Source organism: Hyla sarda, chromosome 7 (genome assembly GCF_029499605.1).
Source record: "Hyla sarda isolate aHylSar1 chromosome 7, aHylSar1.hap1, whole genome shotgun sequence".
Taxonomy (NCBI): Eukaryota; Metazoa; Chordata; class Amphibia; order Anura; family Hylidae; genus Hyla; species Hyla sarda.
In genome coordinates, this window is record NC_079195.1 from 63,764,973 (window position 1) to 63,784,139 (window position 19,167).

At 38.9% G+C, this 19,167-nt stretch overlaps 1 protein-coding gene across 7 annotated transcripts in view; it reads right to left on the minus strand.

Annotated features, from left to right (window-relative positions):
• The window catches only part of DNTT (DNA nucleotidylexotransferase), a 412,449-nt gene that overhangs the window by 8,620 nt on the left and 384,662 nt on the right, over positions 1–19,167 (minus strand). The window contains exons 10-11 of one of the 7 annotated variants that reach the window (XM_056529816.1): positions 14,952–15,046; positions 11,599–11,762 (exon numbers count right to left, since the gene is read on the minus strand). The exons of the other annotated variants lie outside the window; for them this stretch is intronic. Coding sequence (XP_056385791.1) covers positions 14,999–15,046 — 48 coding nt within the window. The 3' untranslated portion in view covers positions 11,599–11,762; positions 14,952–14,998. Of the gene's footprint in view, positions 1–11,598; positions 11,763–14,951; positions 15,047–19,167 lie in introns of those variants that run through there. 7 annotated transcript variants of the gene reach the window in all.

A 19,167-nucleotide genomic window follows, 5' to 3' on the forward strand; every position in this document is an offset into this window, starting at 1 on the left:
GAACTACAGTAGCATGGTTAAAAAAAATGTTTTAGCATTTATTTACCAGTGCTGCATTTGCCCCTAGGCACCTGGAGGCCAACTGGCTCAACTGGCTCCAGAAAGTTAAACAGATTTGTAAATTACTTCTATAAAAAAAAAACTTAAATCTTTCAGTACTTATGAGCTGATGACGCTAAGTTGTTCTTTTCTGTCTAAGTGCTCTCTGATGACAGGAACCGCCCAGTTTAGAAGCAAATCCCCATAATAATAATAATAATCATTTTATTTATATAGTGCCTACATATTCCGCAGCGTTTACAATTATGAGGTACAAACAAAGACAAGTATCAGACATAATATTACACACTAACTATTCAAACAAGAGGTGTGGGATATGTTGAGGATATGTTGAGGCCAATTAAAGAATGTTATAGGCAAACCTCTTAACCTACTCTGTGCAGTTCCCGAGACTAGCAGAGATGTCAGTAGAGAGCACTGTTGCCAGACAGAAAACAACAACTCAACTTCAGCAGCTGATAATTATTGAAAGGATTAAGATTTTTTAATAGAAATAATTTAGAAATCTATTTAACTTTCTGGAGCCAGTTGATATAAAAAAAAAGTTTTTTCCTAGAATACCCCTTTAAAGCATTACTACCGTTTAGACTCTGCACCTGTTCCAACTCATTGCAGTAGTTGGGATCCATAGTTTAAGAGATCAATGGGGTCTCAGCCCTCCTACTCCTTATGTATGAAGTTTTTCTTGCATATTTTTGAGAAATTTGCATTAAAAAATTCAGATGTATAAGAAATCACCAAAATGGGGTGTGTTCTGTCCCAGTACCTAGGGCAGCACAAGCTGTAAATACAGCCCTGTAAATGCCATTCTGTTTGGCTCCATCCAATCTCTGATCTTTTGTTTTCTTCCTGCTTCTGAGATGAGCATGAAGAGTAGAAACTGCAGGCTCAGTCAATGACCTGCTGCAGACGTGTCCCTTCTTGAGTTGAGAGGTCAGGTCTTGGAACAAGTGCTCGTCTCGGAAGCAGGAAAAAGACTGTCTGACTGGACAGAGCCAAACAGAAGCTGCAGGGGATCAGTGGGAAACCATGGCTAAGCATGTACAGTTTTTTTTTTCTATGTTTTCCTGCCTTAGCAGGATATGAAGTTATGCAACATTCTAGATGACCCCTTTAAACTGTTTATAATTATTTTATTATATTTAGTTATGTTAAAAAAAAAAAAGAAAAAGAACAACAGGCTAAATTAAATAACCGATTTGGGGATAGCAGTAATTTGCAATAGTCAGTGCACTGAACTATATTTATGAGTGCCACTTGATTTGATAGTATGCAGTATCATACTGGGATTCATTGGACCCACCAGGAGATATAATACTGATGGTGTCACAGCTTGCCCTATTGATTCCACTCTCCTCTCCTAACACCATGCCATTTCTTCCTGGTGGTACATGCAAGGCAACAGTTAAATTGACTTGTCTGTATTCTCTAAAATTCATTCAGTTGTCTGTCCCCGATAACGTATCAGGTTCTGCCTGAGTCAACCTATTTCCAAAACCTGATTCCATAATTTTTTTTACAAGTCTTTTTCAAGATGCCTTATAATTTGAGATTTTCCTACCCTTGGGGACAGAAAATGTGGATTTTATTAAAAACAGGAGGCGAATATTAATGCTTTATCTTTCTTTTACTGACATCCAGCAGCAAGAGAGTTAACAAAGAAAAAATGTTCACAGAGTAGGTATGCAAATGAACTTAGGTAGATAGTCCAATCAGGTGTCAGATAGAGGTTATAAAGGTGAGGTACAGGTGATTCTCTTCCTCTTTCTTGATGTCCAAATGTAAAAAACGGAACATAACTTGAACTGAACTAGACTTTAACCAGTCATGAAACTTGAAAACAGGATCGTGGAATTAAACTGGAGGAAAAAAGTTAAATATATCAGAATAATAAACAAATTTGAAGGGTAGGGTATTAGGGTGGGATAATATTCGCCTCCTGTTTTTCATAAAATCCATATTTTCCGTCCCCAATGGTAGGAAAATCTCAAATTTTATGGAAACAGGAGGCTCATATTAATGCTTGTTCAAAGCTGCGTAAGGAAAATACTAATAAAAGACATAAATAATTAATAAAACAGACATAGAAACGTGAGATTCAGGTTTAAAGTAGAAGTTTTTAAACGTGGATTCCGAAGACCAGTTTGCGGTTTGCATTAAATTTGATAGGGATCCACCAGTTTGGAAAACTTTAGTTGCCATAGCACCTCTGGTGGAATGGGCACCAAATATGGATATGTCAATACCTGCCATTTCCATGGTTTGCCTTACCCATCTTGCTAAGGTAGGAGAGGAGACCGGTTGAAATGGTTTGCAATGCGAAATTAGTAATTGAGAAGCATCTGGATCTCTAAATGATTGAGTCTTGTTCTCGTAGGATTTTAGACATTGGACCACACAAAGGTTTGGATTAAAATTAAAAGCAGGATAAAAAACAGAATGCAGGTTAGTTTTAGTACGTCTGAAAATAGAAAATTGGACTCCTTGAGGTAAGTACTGTCTACGGGATATATCCAGGGCTTTGACATCTGCGACTCTTTTAAGAGAAATTAAGCATAGTAACACTGTCAGTTTGTAGGATAGATGTTTAAAAGACAAATTCTTATTATGCCCCCAATTATTGATAACATTTAAAAGGATGGATACATCACATGTACATTGATATCTGGGTTTTGGAGGTCTTTTGAATTTTATGCCCTTCATTAACTTACAGACTAAAGGATGTTTTCCAGCAGGTAAGGAATCTATAGGGAAATGTTTAGATTAAATAGCTGAACGATATACGTTAATGGTCCTGTATGCCTTCCCGGAAGAAAATACGTCCGAGAGGAAATTCAGGATGTGGGGGAGAGGTGCATGTAAGGGATCCAAATCCCTTTGCATGCACCAATTAGACCAAAGCTTGAAAGGCTGATCTGTAAGCTGTTTTGGTTCCTGGTGCCCAGGCCTCTGACAATATGTCTCTAGATGTCTGCGAAAGCTCAGAGCTAATTCCTGATTGCCCGAAATCATCCATGCTACTAATGAGAGAAGTCCCGAGGTCACGAGAGGATGAGGGTTCTGAGAAGGATCCAGTAGAATGGATGGAAATATTGGGAGGATTCGTGGGTAGTCTATGCTCATTTCCAAAGCTTGGGGGAACCAAGTTTGGGATGGCCAATAGGGGGTTATCAGAACCATAGTTGATTCTTGATAACTAGTCAGAAGAAGAACTCTTGATATTAGGGTAAATGGGGGAAGGCGTATAGCATTCCTTTCGGCCAGATTTGTAGAAGGGTATCCGTTCCCATCGCTTCTGGGTCCGGACTTGTCTGTTTAGGCGGGATGCAAAGAGGTCCACCTGAAAGCTCAGAGCTAATTCCTGATTGCCCGAAATCATCCATGCTGCTAATGAGAGAAGTCCCGAGGTCACGAGAGGATGAGGGTTCTGAGAAGGATCCAGTAGAATGGATGGAAATATTGGGAGGATTCGTGGGTAGTCTATGCTCATTTCCAAAGCTTGGGGGAACCAAGTTTGGGATGGCCAATAGGGGGTTATCAGAACCATAGTTGATTCTTGATAACTAGTCAGAAGAACTCTTGATATTAGGGTAAATGGAGGGAAGGCGTATAGCATTCCTTTCGGCCAGATTTGTAGAAGTGTATCCGTCCCCAGCGCTTCTGGGTCTGGACTTGTCTGTTTAGGCGGGATGCAAAGAGGTCCACCTGAAAGGGGGCCCAGAGGTCAGAAGACCAAAGATTGTCTGATTCAACATCCAATCGCTGGAATCTGTTAGATACCGGGAATTCCAATCCGCGATTGAGTTGGATAGACCTGGGATGTACTCTGCTTTCAATACAATGTTTTTGTTCAAGCAAAAATGCCAGAAATCCTTTGCGATGTTTGCTAAATGTTTCGATTTGGTACCTCCTAGACGATTGATGTATTGAACTGCGGAGATATTGTCCATACGCAGTAGAATACAACAATAATTGGATCTGTCTCTCGCAAAACTTTTGAGAGCAAAAAATCCTGCCAAGAGTTCGAGACAATTGATATGAAATTGAGATTCGCCTGGAGACCATTTCCCTCCTGTTGAAAGAGGACCGCAGCGAGCACCCCACCCTGAGTTGCTTGCGTCTGATTCTATTATTAAATCCGGATGCGGATGGAATATGGTCTTCCCGTTCCACTTCTGGGTGTGAGATAACCACCAAAGAAGTTCCTCTTTGGTTTCTGGGGTTAGGGATATCTCGTCTGAGTATCCTAGCCCGTCTATCAGATGTTGGGCTTTTAGTCGCTGCAGGGCTCTGTAGTGTAGCGGTGCTGGGAAAATCGCCTGTATGGAGGCTGATAATAAACCAACAATCCTCGCAATCGTTCGCAATGATTCCTGACTTTTGTTCAAAACTGAACGAATCTCTCTTCTGATTGTCTTTAGTTTCCTGTTTGGAAGACTCAGAAGGGTCAGTTGGGTATTGACTAGAAAATCCAGTACGGTCAGAATCCATGCATCTGAGGTTATCAATTTCCAGTTTTGGAAAAAATGCATTATCCTTCCTACTAAGGGAAGTTGGGAAAAATACCTCGGATGGGGACTTGCCAGAAGAGGGTCTTGATCTGGGGAAACCACGTTGGTCTCTTGCCCTCCAAGGTCTGCCTCGTTGTGGGAAGAATGGAGATTGATGGTATGTATTGACTGGATGGGTAAAGTGTTCTGAACGGGGAGGGCTTCTAGAGAATTGACCTTCGTGAGAAGGTCTGCTGGGAAATCGGCCCTTGCGTTTCCCAGCTTTGGAAACATTTTTGGGTGGAAAACCTTTTTGAGTAGGGATTGGGCTTTGTCTAGGGATGTAAACAGGGATACATATTTATTAATCTCTTTGATGAAATAATCACCGAAGAGGAGGCCTTTAGTAGAAGAAGACGGTTGAGATGAGGCCAAATGCATTAGTTGGGGATCTAGCTTCATCAAAATCGACCTTCTCCTTTCACTAGAAATGGACGTATTAACATTGCCAAACATTACTATGGCTCGTTGGGCCCATCCTTTGAGTACATTCAAATCTATGGGGGTATTTGAAGAGACCGCCTCTTCCGTTAGATCTAGAATTTTTGCTAGGGGACCCAAAAGATCTAGAAGTTTGTCTTGACAGAATCTATAAGATCTGTCAACTCCCTTATTTGGATGTTTCCCTGACTTTAAGAGAAACTTTACTAGGGTAGGATCGAAATCTGGAGTATTAGCTAATTTTTAAGGAAGGGACGGTCACAGACATTCTGCCCTCAATTTACTGGCGTCATTTTTGTCTAGAGGTTTATGGATCCAAAGACTCAAAAATTTTGTAACAAGAGGATGGGTGACCCATTCCCCTGAGCGAGGGTGTTTTATTTGTCCTGGATCAAAGTATGGATCACCAGATCCGTCAATAAGAGTGTCAGTGGATTCCTCCTTTTCTAGGGGTGTATTTCCCTGCATGTCAACAACATCCTTGTACTCAGAATCTCCATGCTCTCCCGACGGAGCCTCCACATCAGAGGAAGAGTCACTGGACGAGGTGCGATAGGAATCTGGTTTCTGCCTTTTTGAGGCCAATTCAACCCGTTGTAGTAACAACTCCTCCCGGGCAGAGGGTATTTTTAGTGATCTCTTATCATAAACAATAATATTTTCCTTATTAGGTGGCATTGAATGTTCAACTTGGTCCTCCATTAAATTACTTTTTTAAAATGGGAGGGACCGGCATGATGAATGTGATGCCTTTTATGGGATGCTTTACCCGATTTCCTTAACCCCTGCATAATCTGGGAAGTAGAATCCTCCGCTGACCAATAAATGTCAGATGGGGTAGTAGGTAAAGTCTGAGAAGGAATTTGTGGTTTGTTCTGAGCTAAGGCTGTAACCACCGATTTTGTTATGGATTCCTGCATAGATGACATGGCAATCTGCAATGCCGACTGAATGGACCTGTCTACTAGGGACTGAATTTTTTGGTTTTCCTCAGGATTTTCTGAGGGTAAGTCAGTAACGTTATCTTTATTAGACATGGTGCCAAAGTGTATAGAGTGTTGAAACTGTGCAGAAGGTATACACTGAAAGAGAAAAAGCAATAGAATGCAATAAGCATAAATGCTGCAGCAGAAATATATCTGTATCCAAATTCATACATATGTTGATAAAACAGCATATGTATAATAAAGCATACACATATCCCTCTCTCTCTCTCTCTCTCTCTCACTATATATATATATATATATATATATATATATATACAAAATGATATATCAGATACCTATATATATACGTGCACCAATATATATATATATATATATATATATATATCTCCCAATCCTATACGAGGTATCCTATACGAGGTTCAGAAAATATCATATGGTGCACATATATATATATATATATATATATATATATATATATATGCTAGTGTTCAGGAAGTCTGTATTCAACAGACAGGGGTTTAGTTTCCTGCCTGTGCGCTCTGACAAGATTCCTGTCAGTTCAGGCGGTAATGCGGAGTTGTGTGGGCAGACACAGCGTGACCGCCCTGAGGAGATTCACGCCTCGTCTGAGGTAACAGCTGATCACCAGCTGTGAGGGGACTCGATGTCTCGGACTGCCGAGACACCGCCGAAGCGGCCACGCGTGATCGTAAGGCGGCTGCTCTCGTTACGGGGAAAATACAAAGATGAACGGGTAACAGACCGGGGACAATACTGAATAAAACACAAGGTAAGAAAGTGAGGGGTTAGACACCGAATGCTATGGGGAATATGAGGGAGACAGATACTGGCTGTATAATAAAAACCATATAGGACATATAAACCTGCAGTCCTATGAAAATTATAGGCCTTGCGGGGTGTATGCATATAGGAATAAATGGTATATAACTACATATATATATATGAATTCTAGAGCACCTGAGAAAAAATTACACTTCTGGCTGGAGCAGCAAGAAAGAGGAAGAGAATCACCTGTACCTCACCTTTATAACCTCTATCTGACACCTGATTGGACTATCTACCTAAGTTCATTTGCATACCTACTCTGTGAACATTTTTTCTTTGTTAACTCTCTTGCTGCTGGATGTCAGTAAAAGAAAGATAAAGCATTCATATGAGCCTGCTGTTTGCCATAAAATTCTCACTTTTCCCACTCCTGGATTCTGCTTTTGCCAAGCCCTTCTGGATTTCAAGTTTGGTCCTGTATCTACCCTTACAAGCTCTGTATCCAGCCATGTATTTATGTTCCTGACCTCCTCTGATATTTGTTCTATGATCCCATCATCAACACCTGCAGGTTCTGTATGTCCGCTGGCCCTATATCTGTGTTCGTGCCTTATGTGGTACTTGTGGATCTATGGTCCCGTGTCCAGTCCTGCTGCCATTGACCAATATACCGGTCCTGCTGAAGACCCAAATACCCTGGTGTCCCAGAAGTTCATGGTGGCCCTGTCTACAGTGTTTAAGTCAATGGTATCCATGCTCTAAAGTGTTCCAGTTACTGTTGTCTCTGTGACCATGTTCTTGCCATGCCACCTCCAGTGTCTAAGTTCCTGTTGTAGCACCTATGGTGTCAGTGTTCCTGATTAACATGGACAGTCTTGTGTTACCTTACGTGCTGCGTAAATCTTTCTAAACAGAACATGAACATATTGCAAAGCCCCCTATGGTCATATATTTTGCTTGTATCAGAGACTTATCCACTTGAGAATCCTCTGGTAAACTGGTGGGTTATTCTGATCCTAGTGGTCTGCATTGGAATGTACTGGAATGTACAATACTTGTATTGTATCATGAAGTCTGTAGAATCAAATTTGTATATGAAGACCAGTTATACTTTTTAACTTGACAGAATAGTGACACGAAAGGAAAAATTTTATTGAAATCATTTCCTATCTAGATGTTGGTAATTAACATTACTGTCTCTTTCATCCTATCAAACGTTGCACTGATCTTTACAAAGAACCGATGATCTCTACAGAGGAGCCCCTGAGAATATACATAGTATATAGTCTGGACTATTTAATTACACAGCATGTAAATGTGCCGAAAATTATCAACATACCAGCTTCCAGAATCTAATATGAGGCTCATGGGTCTCTCAGGATATACTGTAGAGTAGCTAATAGCAGAGGAAAAGCTTGAATCTCCTGGGTCCTGATCCACAGCTGTGCCAAAGCCATAAACCATATGCAATGAGTTCAGACTGTAAAGGACATTTCCTCATCCAACCAATAAATTGAACACTGCCATATTTGCAGTTCTTAATGTGACCATTAGAGGTGCATAATCCAGAGAAGAAGAATTTATATAATTTGATTAAAAAGTTCTAATCTTAAAGGGATTGTCCTATCTTGACAACACCTTCTTGGAATGTATTTGCCCCAAAGAACAATTGATATACAAAAGACAAAAAAGCGCTCCCTGGTGTGACACCTTCAACATAAAAATTAAAGATAAGTAAGCCGAGGTTAAACTCACCTAACACGGTTGTGCAAATTCTGGCCCAACACGTGTAAACACTTGGTCATTTAAGGCTGTTGCACATTCCTCCTCACGCTCCCAGGCGTGAATAATAGATTCCAAAACCACTCCAACCTCCACAGAGGATAATAGGTGCTGCCGTAACTTGCTGAGGGCCAGTATTGCTTTAAAGGGGTTGTGCGCTGCCCTGCCTTTTGGAGCTCCACTCACAGCGTCCGGAAGTTCATTACTACAAACGCTGTGTGCGGGCTTCCGTGTTCATGGCCGCCCCTCATGACGTCTCGCCCGCCCCCTCATGACATCTCGCCCGCCCCCTGAACGAAAGTCTATGGGAAGGGGGCGCGACCGCTGTCACGCCCCCTTCTCATAGACTTTGGTAGAGGAGGCGGGCGTGACGTCACGAGGGGGCGGGTGAGACGTCACGAGGGGCCGGGTGTGACATCACGCCCGGTGGCCGCGAACACGGAAGCCCGCACACAACGTTCGGAGTAATGAACTTCCGGATGCTGTGAGCGGAGCTCCGAAAGGCACGTCAGCGCACAACCCCTTTAAAATGTTTTGCCCTGCGAAATGTTATTCCGGGCTTAGGAGGAATGTGCTTTTTTAAAAGAGGATCTAATCTTAACACTGACCAATGCTTATTTAAAATCTGTTTAATCTTCTCATTGTCATAACTATAATTAGTAATAAAATTATAATGGGATTTTCTATCATCTAGATCTTTGTTTTTTTGTTCTTTTTTTTTTTCTTCCGCTGGTTATATTAAATCACTCTGTTTTAAAGGGAGGGTCTTTTTAAAGGCACATTTTAAGATTTGTTTAGAATATCCCTTTTCCAAAAAGCGTTCCTGTAGAATTCTAGACTTTCATATAAAATCACCATCTGAAGTGCAATTTTTTGAAGTGGGTGCATGTCTGAACATTAACCCCTGTGCTTCTGAAAATCTCTAAATAAAAAAAAAAAAATCATATTGGAATCAGAAATAATAGGTGAAAAACCGAGACCCCAAGTTTCATTATTTAAATGTGACATGAATTGTCCCAGTCTAAATAAATGGACTTTGGACTTGCTAAGGCTTTACAATTAATTTCACATTTAAATAATAACACTTGGGGTTTCACTTTTTCACCTATTATTTCTGATTTCAAAATGTTTTTTTTGGATTTAGAGATTTTTAGAAGTCCGGGGGTGATGTTCAGACACAGATATATAACATCCCTTATGATCAGTACCGAGTACAAAAACATTGCACCTTAGATGGTGATTTTATATATCAGTCTGTTCTGTGATCGCTCCGGTGGGAACCCAAACACTGAGTTCTAACTCTACAGGTCAGATCTTGAGTGTGAACACATTCTTTACATGTGGTTCCAGTTACGCTCTTTATTTACTTACTTGTGCATGTGGAATTCAGTATATTGGATGGACTATTCAGACTGTTCATCAAAGGATGAATAAACACTGCTCCAATATAATGAATTCCTTTATGAAACACAGCGTCTCTCGCCATGTTTGTATAAAGGGGTACTCCGGTGAAAAACTTTTTTTTTTTTTTAATCAACTGTTGCCAGAACGTTAAACAGATTTGTAAATTACTTCTATTAAAAAATCTTAATCCTTCCTGTACTTATTAGCTGCTGAATACTACAGTGGAAATTCATTTTAGGAACTGTCCAGAGTAAAAGGAAATCCCCATAGAAAACATATGCTGTTCTGGACAGTTCCTAAAATGGACAGAGATGTCAGCAGAGAGCACTGTGCTCATGATGTCAGCAGACAGCTCTGTGTTTCAAAAAGAAAATTATTTCCGCTGTAGTATTCAGCAGCTAATAAGTACAGGAAGGATTAAGTTTTTTTAATAGAAGTAATTTACAAATCTTTATGATGTATTAAAGAAAAAGAGTGCATTGCAATAGGAAAAAATCGAGTGGTATGCCCAAGCTGCAATACAGTTAGTGTGGCTCCCGTATTTCACACAGAAAAGTAAAGATAGGTATAATAAAAATAAACTGTCTGCGCATATAGGGACTTTGCAAAGGGGTCTATTATACTAAAAAGAGTAAAGTTGTTGTTGTCGTACCTTAAAGGATAATAGATGGATGAACTGATTAAAGAGAAGTAGTGTCACTAGTTATTACAGGCTTGATAGCTGGTACTGTATTGGAATCCGAAAAGCTAAAATGATACCAAAATAAAATTATTCCTTATATGTTGAATTAACTTTACATAAACTAGTACGCTTCAATACAGTATACACTACCTATATTGCTTTACATGATATACTTGCTTCTAGGTATGGTTTTTCCAATGGATTATTTGAGTACACACGTTGAGACTATTCAAAAGTCAGTGTTAAGTATTGCAGTTGAAATTAACGATAATCATTGCAATCTTATTATTTTGTATAAACGGTACCTTTTCCGGAGAGCTTCATAAGAGTACATATTGAACAGCAGAGGTCCGGTGTCCAGATCAATAAGTGTCCTGGTGAGGTTTTTCGGGAGAACGCCCCGGCCGGTGGCGTCTCAACCGTAATCGCCTCCACTCCCGGCTCTTTCGATGGTGATAAGTTCCGGTTTGTGACGTCACAGTGGAACTAGCTACGGATGCAGCAGAGGTCCAGAATTCCATCCAACGCGTTTCGAAAGCTGTGTCCGGCTTTCTTCGTCGGGGATGAGGTAAGTCTGGTATCTGCTGTGTTTTATAGCCGCGGGACTTGGATCCATTATCGATCTTAGACATAGTTTTGCTGAATTATGCTGATTGTACTCTGACCGTTATTATTTGTAAAAAACCAAAAAGTTCAAAGTCTGAATTTAATCCATTTGGTGCCAAACTGTTCATAGTGAAAATCCATTCTGATTCTGAACGTGATAACTGTGCTATATAGTTGCCACCTCTGTGGTTCGGATTTTTTTTTTTCAATAGCAAAAAAACTGGTGCCCTCAATTTTCTGTTGATGTTGCAATTTATAATGAAGCAACAGTGGGTACATTTCATAACCCCGTAGAATATTATATAGGTGCTCTCCCATTCTTGTGTTAGCAGTCTTTTTGTTCTGCCAATATATAGTTTGTCACACGGTCATGAAATGGCATATATCAGTCCTGATGTTTTACAGTGGAGATGTTGTCTGATTTTATAATGTACCATTTCTTTTTCATTGTTTACTGTATATACAGGTTCCTTGATGTGTGTGGCTTTACACATCTTACAGTTCCTGCATGGAAAAAAAAAACATTTTTTATGGATAAAAAATTATTATTTGTTTGGGGATTTGGTTCATAGGATGTTTTCTTTTTAATTTGAATTGTCGGGGTGATTTTGTTTTGAGCCTTCCTATATACAAATGATGGGTATTTGGACAGTTGTTCGCCCACAATTTTGTCATTTCGTAAAACATCCCAGTGCTTTTTCACTATCTTTTGAAACAAATGGCATTGTTTGCTATAATTAGAAATAATCGGGATTTTTATTTCCTTGTTTATTTCTACTGTCGTTAGTGGATTCTTTTTATCCTGTTTAATTAAATTATCTCTGTTTATCGATGCTACCTCTTTATTTATTATTCGCAAAGAGTCTTGTTTATATCCTTTGGCCAGAAATTTGTTCTCAAGCTCAGTGGCTTCTTTGGTATATTGGTCCCGTTCTGTGCAATCTCTGCGCAGCCAAGGAAATTGGCTGCACGGAATATTCCGCAACCAAACTGGCAAGTGGCAGCTATCCATGTGTATATAGCTATTGCTATCTGTGGATTTGGTATAAGTTTTTGTTGTTATTTTATTGTTTGTGATGTTTATGGTAAGGTCCAGAAAAATTCACCTGTGTTTGGCTGTGTTCTTCTGAAAACATTAAAAAAAATTCATTTTTATTAATATTAATAAAAAATTCAGCCAAACTGGTAGTGTCCCCTTCCCAGATAAAAAGCACGTCATCGATAAAGCGTTTCCAGAGGACCAGATTCGCACCAAGTTTGCCCCCAGTGTAAATATAAGATTCCTCCCAGAGGGCTACATACAAATTAGAATAACTTGGTGCGAATCTGGTCCCCATCGCCGTGCCCCATTCCTGATTATAAAATTGGTCCTCATATTTAAAATAATTATGGGTTAAAATATAATTAATACATTTTCCAATAAAAGATACTTGGTCCTCTGGCATGTTTTCCTGTTTAGATAAAAAAAATGCTCCGCTGCTTGTCTCCCTTTATTGTGTTCAATCACTGTATATAGTGAAGTTATATCTAGGGTACCGATTATAAAATGCTCCTTCCAGCGGACTTTTTCTAAAATGGTTAAAATATGAGTGGTGTCTTTTATATATGCCGGGATTAATTCTACACAAGGCTGTAGATGTTTATCTATATACCTAGACAGATTTGAAGTAATACATCTGATCCCGGACACTATTGGTCTTCCTGGAGGGTTTGTGACGGATTTGTGAATTTTTCGGATCTGGTAAAAGAACGGGATCCTTGGATTTGGATTTTTGATATATTCAGCCTCATGTTTATTTAAAATTCCCTTCTCATAACCTGTTTTTATAAGATCCTCCATTTCCTCCTTGTACTTTTTTGTGGGGTCAGATTTTAATAATTTGTACGTGGCAGTGTCTCCCAATAATCTGAGACATTCTTGGTGGTACATAGAGTGATTAAGAATTACCACACTGCCTCCTTTATCCGCTGGACGGATTACGATATCATTATTAGTCTGCAATTCTTTAATTGCTTTCTGTTCTTGATTTGTTAAATTGTGGCGTTGATATTTTTTATTATTGGAAATTTTTATTTTGCGTAAATCCCGAGTCACCAGGTTTTCAAAAGCATGCATTGCTTCCGAATACTCTTGGTGTGGGAAGAAGTGGGATGTTTTCTTTAATTCTGTTTGGGCATATGTTGAAGTGGGAAGAATATTTGATAGTATTGGATTTTTAAGGTTTTTAAGGTCAGGTTTCTCATGAATTTCTTAAGGCCGATGTAGCTGTCAAATTTATTTAACGAAGATGTTGATGGAAATTTCATTCCTTTCTGGATTAGATTTGTTTCATTAGTAGATAGTTTGTGATCACTCAAATTGTAAATTTTCTGAATTTGGTCATTATTTTCTAATTTCGCCTCTAGGATCTTTTTTTTTTTGCAGCGTTTCCCTTCCATACAGCCCGTTTGAGATCTTTTCTTCCCCTTGCTTGAAAAAAATCATTTTTCACTGATTTTATTATTATGGATTTTGTGGGTTTACTAATTATTGGCTCCTTATATTGAGAGATTAATGTTGTATCTTCTACATCCTCTCTATAATCTTCTCTCATAGGGGATGTTACCAATAGGTCCTCTAGATCTAAGGTATGTAAAGGAGAATATCTATTTTGTATTGATATATCATCATTTATTTTATGTTGTGCTATTGTTTCATGATTACTATCCTGAATTGAGGTATTGATATTTCTTTTTATTATATTGACTGTTGGAGATAATGGAATATGATGTGGCCTGTTAAGAGGTATAGTTGAGTCATGTATCTCTGAATCCATAGATACTTCATGGGTAGTTAATATAGAAATGCCTGATTCCATTATATGCTCCCCATTCCTTTCATCTATTGTTTCAAATTCATCCATATTATTAATTGCTTCTTGTGCTGATGTATTGTTAGAAAAGTCTCTATTAAACTTCCTTTCCTTTTTCTTAATAATCTCATCTTCCTTCTGTCTAATTCTACGCTTAATGCTACTAGCCACATTTTTTATTTCCACATGATCCTTGTATGGTTGTATTTCATTGAATAATTGAGCTATATTTATCTTACTTTTCATTAAACCCTCCTTTCTTTTATTGATAACAAATGAAACGGCCTGTTTTGAGAACTCATGAAACATGCGGGACCACTCATCCAATGTGGATGCATCCCCCAAATCCCCTGATAATGCTCTATATACTGTTAACCCTTTAGGTACTATATTGCGATCCAAGTATCGCTCCAGGGTTACAATTTCCCAAAGATCTCGCATCTTCGTAATTAGTAAGCGTTCCAGTTTTTTATTTTTTTTTATTTAACTTGGGCTATTTCTTCCATAGAAAAAGAAATTGTTACTGGGGTAGGAGGTTTATTATATTGAAAATAATTTTGGATATGTCTGATTCTGTCTCTTCTATTGCTCCATGGTTCCATATTGCCGCTGCTTTTTAATTGCAGGAGAAATATAAACTTTATGATGTATTAAAGAAAAAAAGCACGTTGCAATAGGAAAAAACTGAGTGGTATGCCCAAGCTGCAATACAGTTAGTGTGGCTCCCGTATTTCACACAGAAAAGTAAAGATAGGTATAATAAAAATAAACTGTCTGCGCATATAGGGACTTTGCAAAGCGGTCTATTATACTAAAAAGAGTAAAGTTGTTGTTGTCGTACCTTAAAGGATAATAGATGGATGAACTGATTAAAGAGAAGTAGTGTCACTAGTTATTACAGGCTTGATAGCTGGTACTGTATTGGAATCCGAAAAGCTAAAATGATACCAAAATAAAATTATTCCTTATATGTTGAATTAACTTTACATAAAATAGTACGCTTCAATACAGTATATGCTACCTATATTGCTTTACGTGATATACTTGCTTCTAGGTATGGTTTTTCCAATAAATTATTTGAGTACACACATTGAGACTATTCAAAAGTCAGTGTTTAGTATTGCAGTTGAAATTAACGATAATCGTTGCAATAATTTACAAATCTGTTTAACTTTCTGGCACCAGTTGATTAAAAAAAAAAAAAAAAGGTTTTTCACCAGAGTACCCCTTTAAAACATGGAGGAGACGTGAGGGTGTTAAAATAGGCTATCATTGAAGCTATACCTCTTGATATTAACAACCATTTTAAAGCTCTGATCAACAGGGAATCTTACTGGATTTTTATGTTTAACACATTGGCCCCGGAAGGGCTTAATGAGGTTATAGAGCGCACTACTGTTTATTAGTTTCATTATTTTTTATGTTTTTTGGTATGTTTTTTATATATGTGATATGTGAAATGTTGATGTTATTTCCGGTCATGTGATTGGAATTGTGGGTATTTATTTTGAGCATTAAGTGATTCTTGACATGCCTGAAGAAGAAACCGGTCCGGTATTGCAACGTGTAGCATGTTTTAATAAAATACGTTTTCATTATCACTTCTGGATCACCTTACTGGCAGCACCTATTATCCTTCATGGAGGTTGAAGTGATTTTGGAATAAAAAAAACAATTGATGACCGTCATACTGACTCATCCGTAATTAACTGATATCACCAGGGAAAGTTCTGTGTTGCCACCCTATGTATGCTGACACATCTTACTATGGACAAATTTGAAGAAAAAAAAGGTGTGGCTTTGGGCTGAAAGGGGCAAACCCTAAATGTGTAAATAATGCACCAACATTTTTTATTGTTTGAAATTAACCAACTAATAATTGGTGCAAACCTAGTCTAAAATTAAGCAAGCCCACAAGGTCAAAGAGTTTAAAAATGAGTCAGAATTTTGTTTGTCATGGTCCTTCTACTCTCACATTAAAGGGGTATTCCAGGCCAAAACTTTTTTTTATATATCAACTGGCTCCGGAAAGTTAAACAGATTTGTAAATTACTTCTATTAAAAAATCTTAATCCTTCCAATAGTTATTAGCTTCTGAAGTTGAGTTGTTGTTTTCTGTCTAACTGCTCTCTGATGACTCACGTCCAGGGAGCTGTGCAGTTCCTATGGGGATATTCTCCCATCATGTACAGCTCCCGGGACGTCACATCATCATTGAGCAGTTAGACAGAAAAGGTCAGAAGCTAATAACTATTGGAAGGATTAGATTTTTTAATAGAAGTAATTTACAAATCTGTTTAACTTTCCGGAGCCAGTTGATATATATATATATATATATATATATATATATATAAAAGGTTTTGCCTGGAATACCCCTTTAACCCCTTAAGGACCAGGCCATTTTACACCTCAGGACCAGAGCATTTTTTGCAAATCTGACCACTGTCACTTTAAACATTAATAACTCTGGAATGCTTTTAGTTATCATTCTGATTCCGAGATAGTTTTTTCGTGACATATTCTACTTTAACATAGTGGTAAAATTTTATGGTAACTTGCATCCTTTCTTGGTGAAAAATCCCAAAATTTGATGAAAAATTTGAAAAATTTGCATTTTTATAACTTTGAAGCTCTCTGCTTGTAAGGAAAATGGATATTCCAAATAAAAAAAAAATTTATTCACATATACAATATGTCTAATTTATGTTTGCATCATAAACTTGACGTGTTTTTACTTTTGGAAGAAACCGGAGGGCTTCAAAGTTCAGCAGCAATTTTCCAATTTTTCACAAAATTTTCAAACTCACTATTTTTCAGAGACTAGTTCAGGTTTGAAGTGGATTTAAAGGGTCGTAATATTAGAAATACCCCACAAATGACCCCATTATAAAAACCGCACCCCCCAAAGTATTCAAAATGACATTCAGTCAGCGTTTTAACCCTTTAGGTGTTTCACAGGAATAGCAGGAAAGTGAAGGAGAAAATTCACAATCTTCATTTTTTACACTCGCATGTTCTTGTAGACCCAATTTTTTAATTTTTATAAGGGGTAAAAGGAGAAAATTTATACTTATATTTGTAGCACAATTTCTCTCGAGTAAGCACATATCTCATATGTCTATGTAAATTGTTCGGCGGGCGCAGTAGAGGGCTCAGAAGTGAAGGCGCGACAAGGGGATTTTGGAGAGTACGTTTGGAGAGTACGTGCGGCATGTCGCATTTAGGAAGCCCCTATGGTGCCAGGACAGCAAAAAAAAAAAAAAAACACATGGCATACCATTTTGGAAACTAGACCCCTTGAGGAACGTAACAGGGAATAAAGCGAGCGTTAATACCCCACAGGGGTTTCACGACTTTTGCATATGTAACAAAAAAAAAAATTTTCACTAAAATGTGTGTTTCCTCTCAAATTTCACATTTTTGCAAGGGTTAATAGCAGAAAAGACCCCCCAAAATGTGTAACCCCATCTCTTCTGAGTATGGAAATACCCCATGTGTGGACGTCAAGTGCTCTGCTGGCGCACTACAATGCTCAGAAGAGAAGGAGCGCCATTGAGCTTTTGGGAAAAAAAATTGTTTGGAATGGAAGTCAGGGGCCATGTGCGTTTACAAAGCCCCCCGTGGTGCCAGAACAGTGGAACCCCCCACATGTGACCCTATTTTGGAAACTACACCCCTCACAGAATTCAATAAGGGGTGCAGTGAGTATTTACACCCCACTGGCGTTTGACAGATCTTTGGAACAGTGGGCTGTGCAAATGAAAAATAAAATTTTTCATTTTCACGGACCACTGTTCCAAAAATCTGTCAGACACCTGTGGGGCGTAAATGCTCACTATACCCCTTATTAACTCACGAGAGGGGTGTAGTTTCCAAAATGGGATCACATGTGGGTATTTATTTTTTTGCGTTTATGTCAGAACCGCTGTGAAGTCAGCCACCCCTGTGCAAATCACCAATTTAGACCTCAAATGTACATAGTGATCTCACTCCTGAGCCTTGTTGTGTGCCCACAGAGCATTTTACGCCCACATATGGGGTATTTCTGTACTCAGGAGAAATTGTGTTACAAATTTTGGGGGTCTTTTTTTCCTTTTAACGCTTGTGAAAATAAAAAGTAAAGGGCAACACCAGCATGTTAGTGTAATTTATTTATTTATTTTACACTAAGAAGCTGGTGTAGCCTCAACTTTTCCTTTTCATAAGGGGTAAAAGGAGAAAAAGCCCCCCAAAATTTGTAGTGCAATTTCTCCCGAGTACGGAGATACCCCATATGTGGCCCTAAACTGTTTCCTTGAAATACGACAGGGCTCCGAAGTGAGAGAGGGCCATGTGCATTTGAGGACTAAATTAGGGATTGCATAGGGGTGGACATAGGGGTATTCTATGCCAGTGATTCCCAAACAGGGTGCCTCCAGCTGTTGCTAAATTCCCAGCATGCCTGGACAGTCAGTGGCTGTCCGGAAATGCTGGGAGTTGTTTTGCAACAGCTGGAGGCTCCGTTTTGGAAACACTGCCATACAATACGTTTTTCATCTTTATTGGGGGGGACAGTGTAAGGAGGTGTATATGTTGTGTTTTACTCTTTATTATGTGTCAGTGTAGTGTAGTGTAGTGTTTTTAGGGTACATTCACACTGGCGTGTTACAGTGAGTTTCCCACTAGAAGTTTGAGCTGCGGCGAAAAATTTGCCGCAGCCCAAACTTGAAGCAGGAAACTTACTGTAAGCCTGCCCGTGTGAATGTACCCTGTACGTTCACTTGGGGGGGCAAACCTCCAGCTGTTTCAAAACTACAACTCCCAGCATGTACTGACAGACCGTGCATGCTGGGAGTTGTACTTTTGCAACAGCTGGAGGCACACTGGTTGGAAAACCTTCAGTTAGGTTCTGTTACCTAACTCAGTATTTTCTAACCAGTGTGCCTTCAGCTGTTGCAAAACTACAACTCCCAGCATGTACTGATCGCCGAAGGGCATGCTGGGAGATGTAGTTATGCAATAGCTGGAGGTACGCAATTACAACTCCCAGCATGCCGAGACAGCTGATTGCTGTTTGG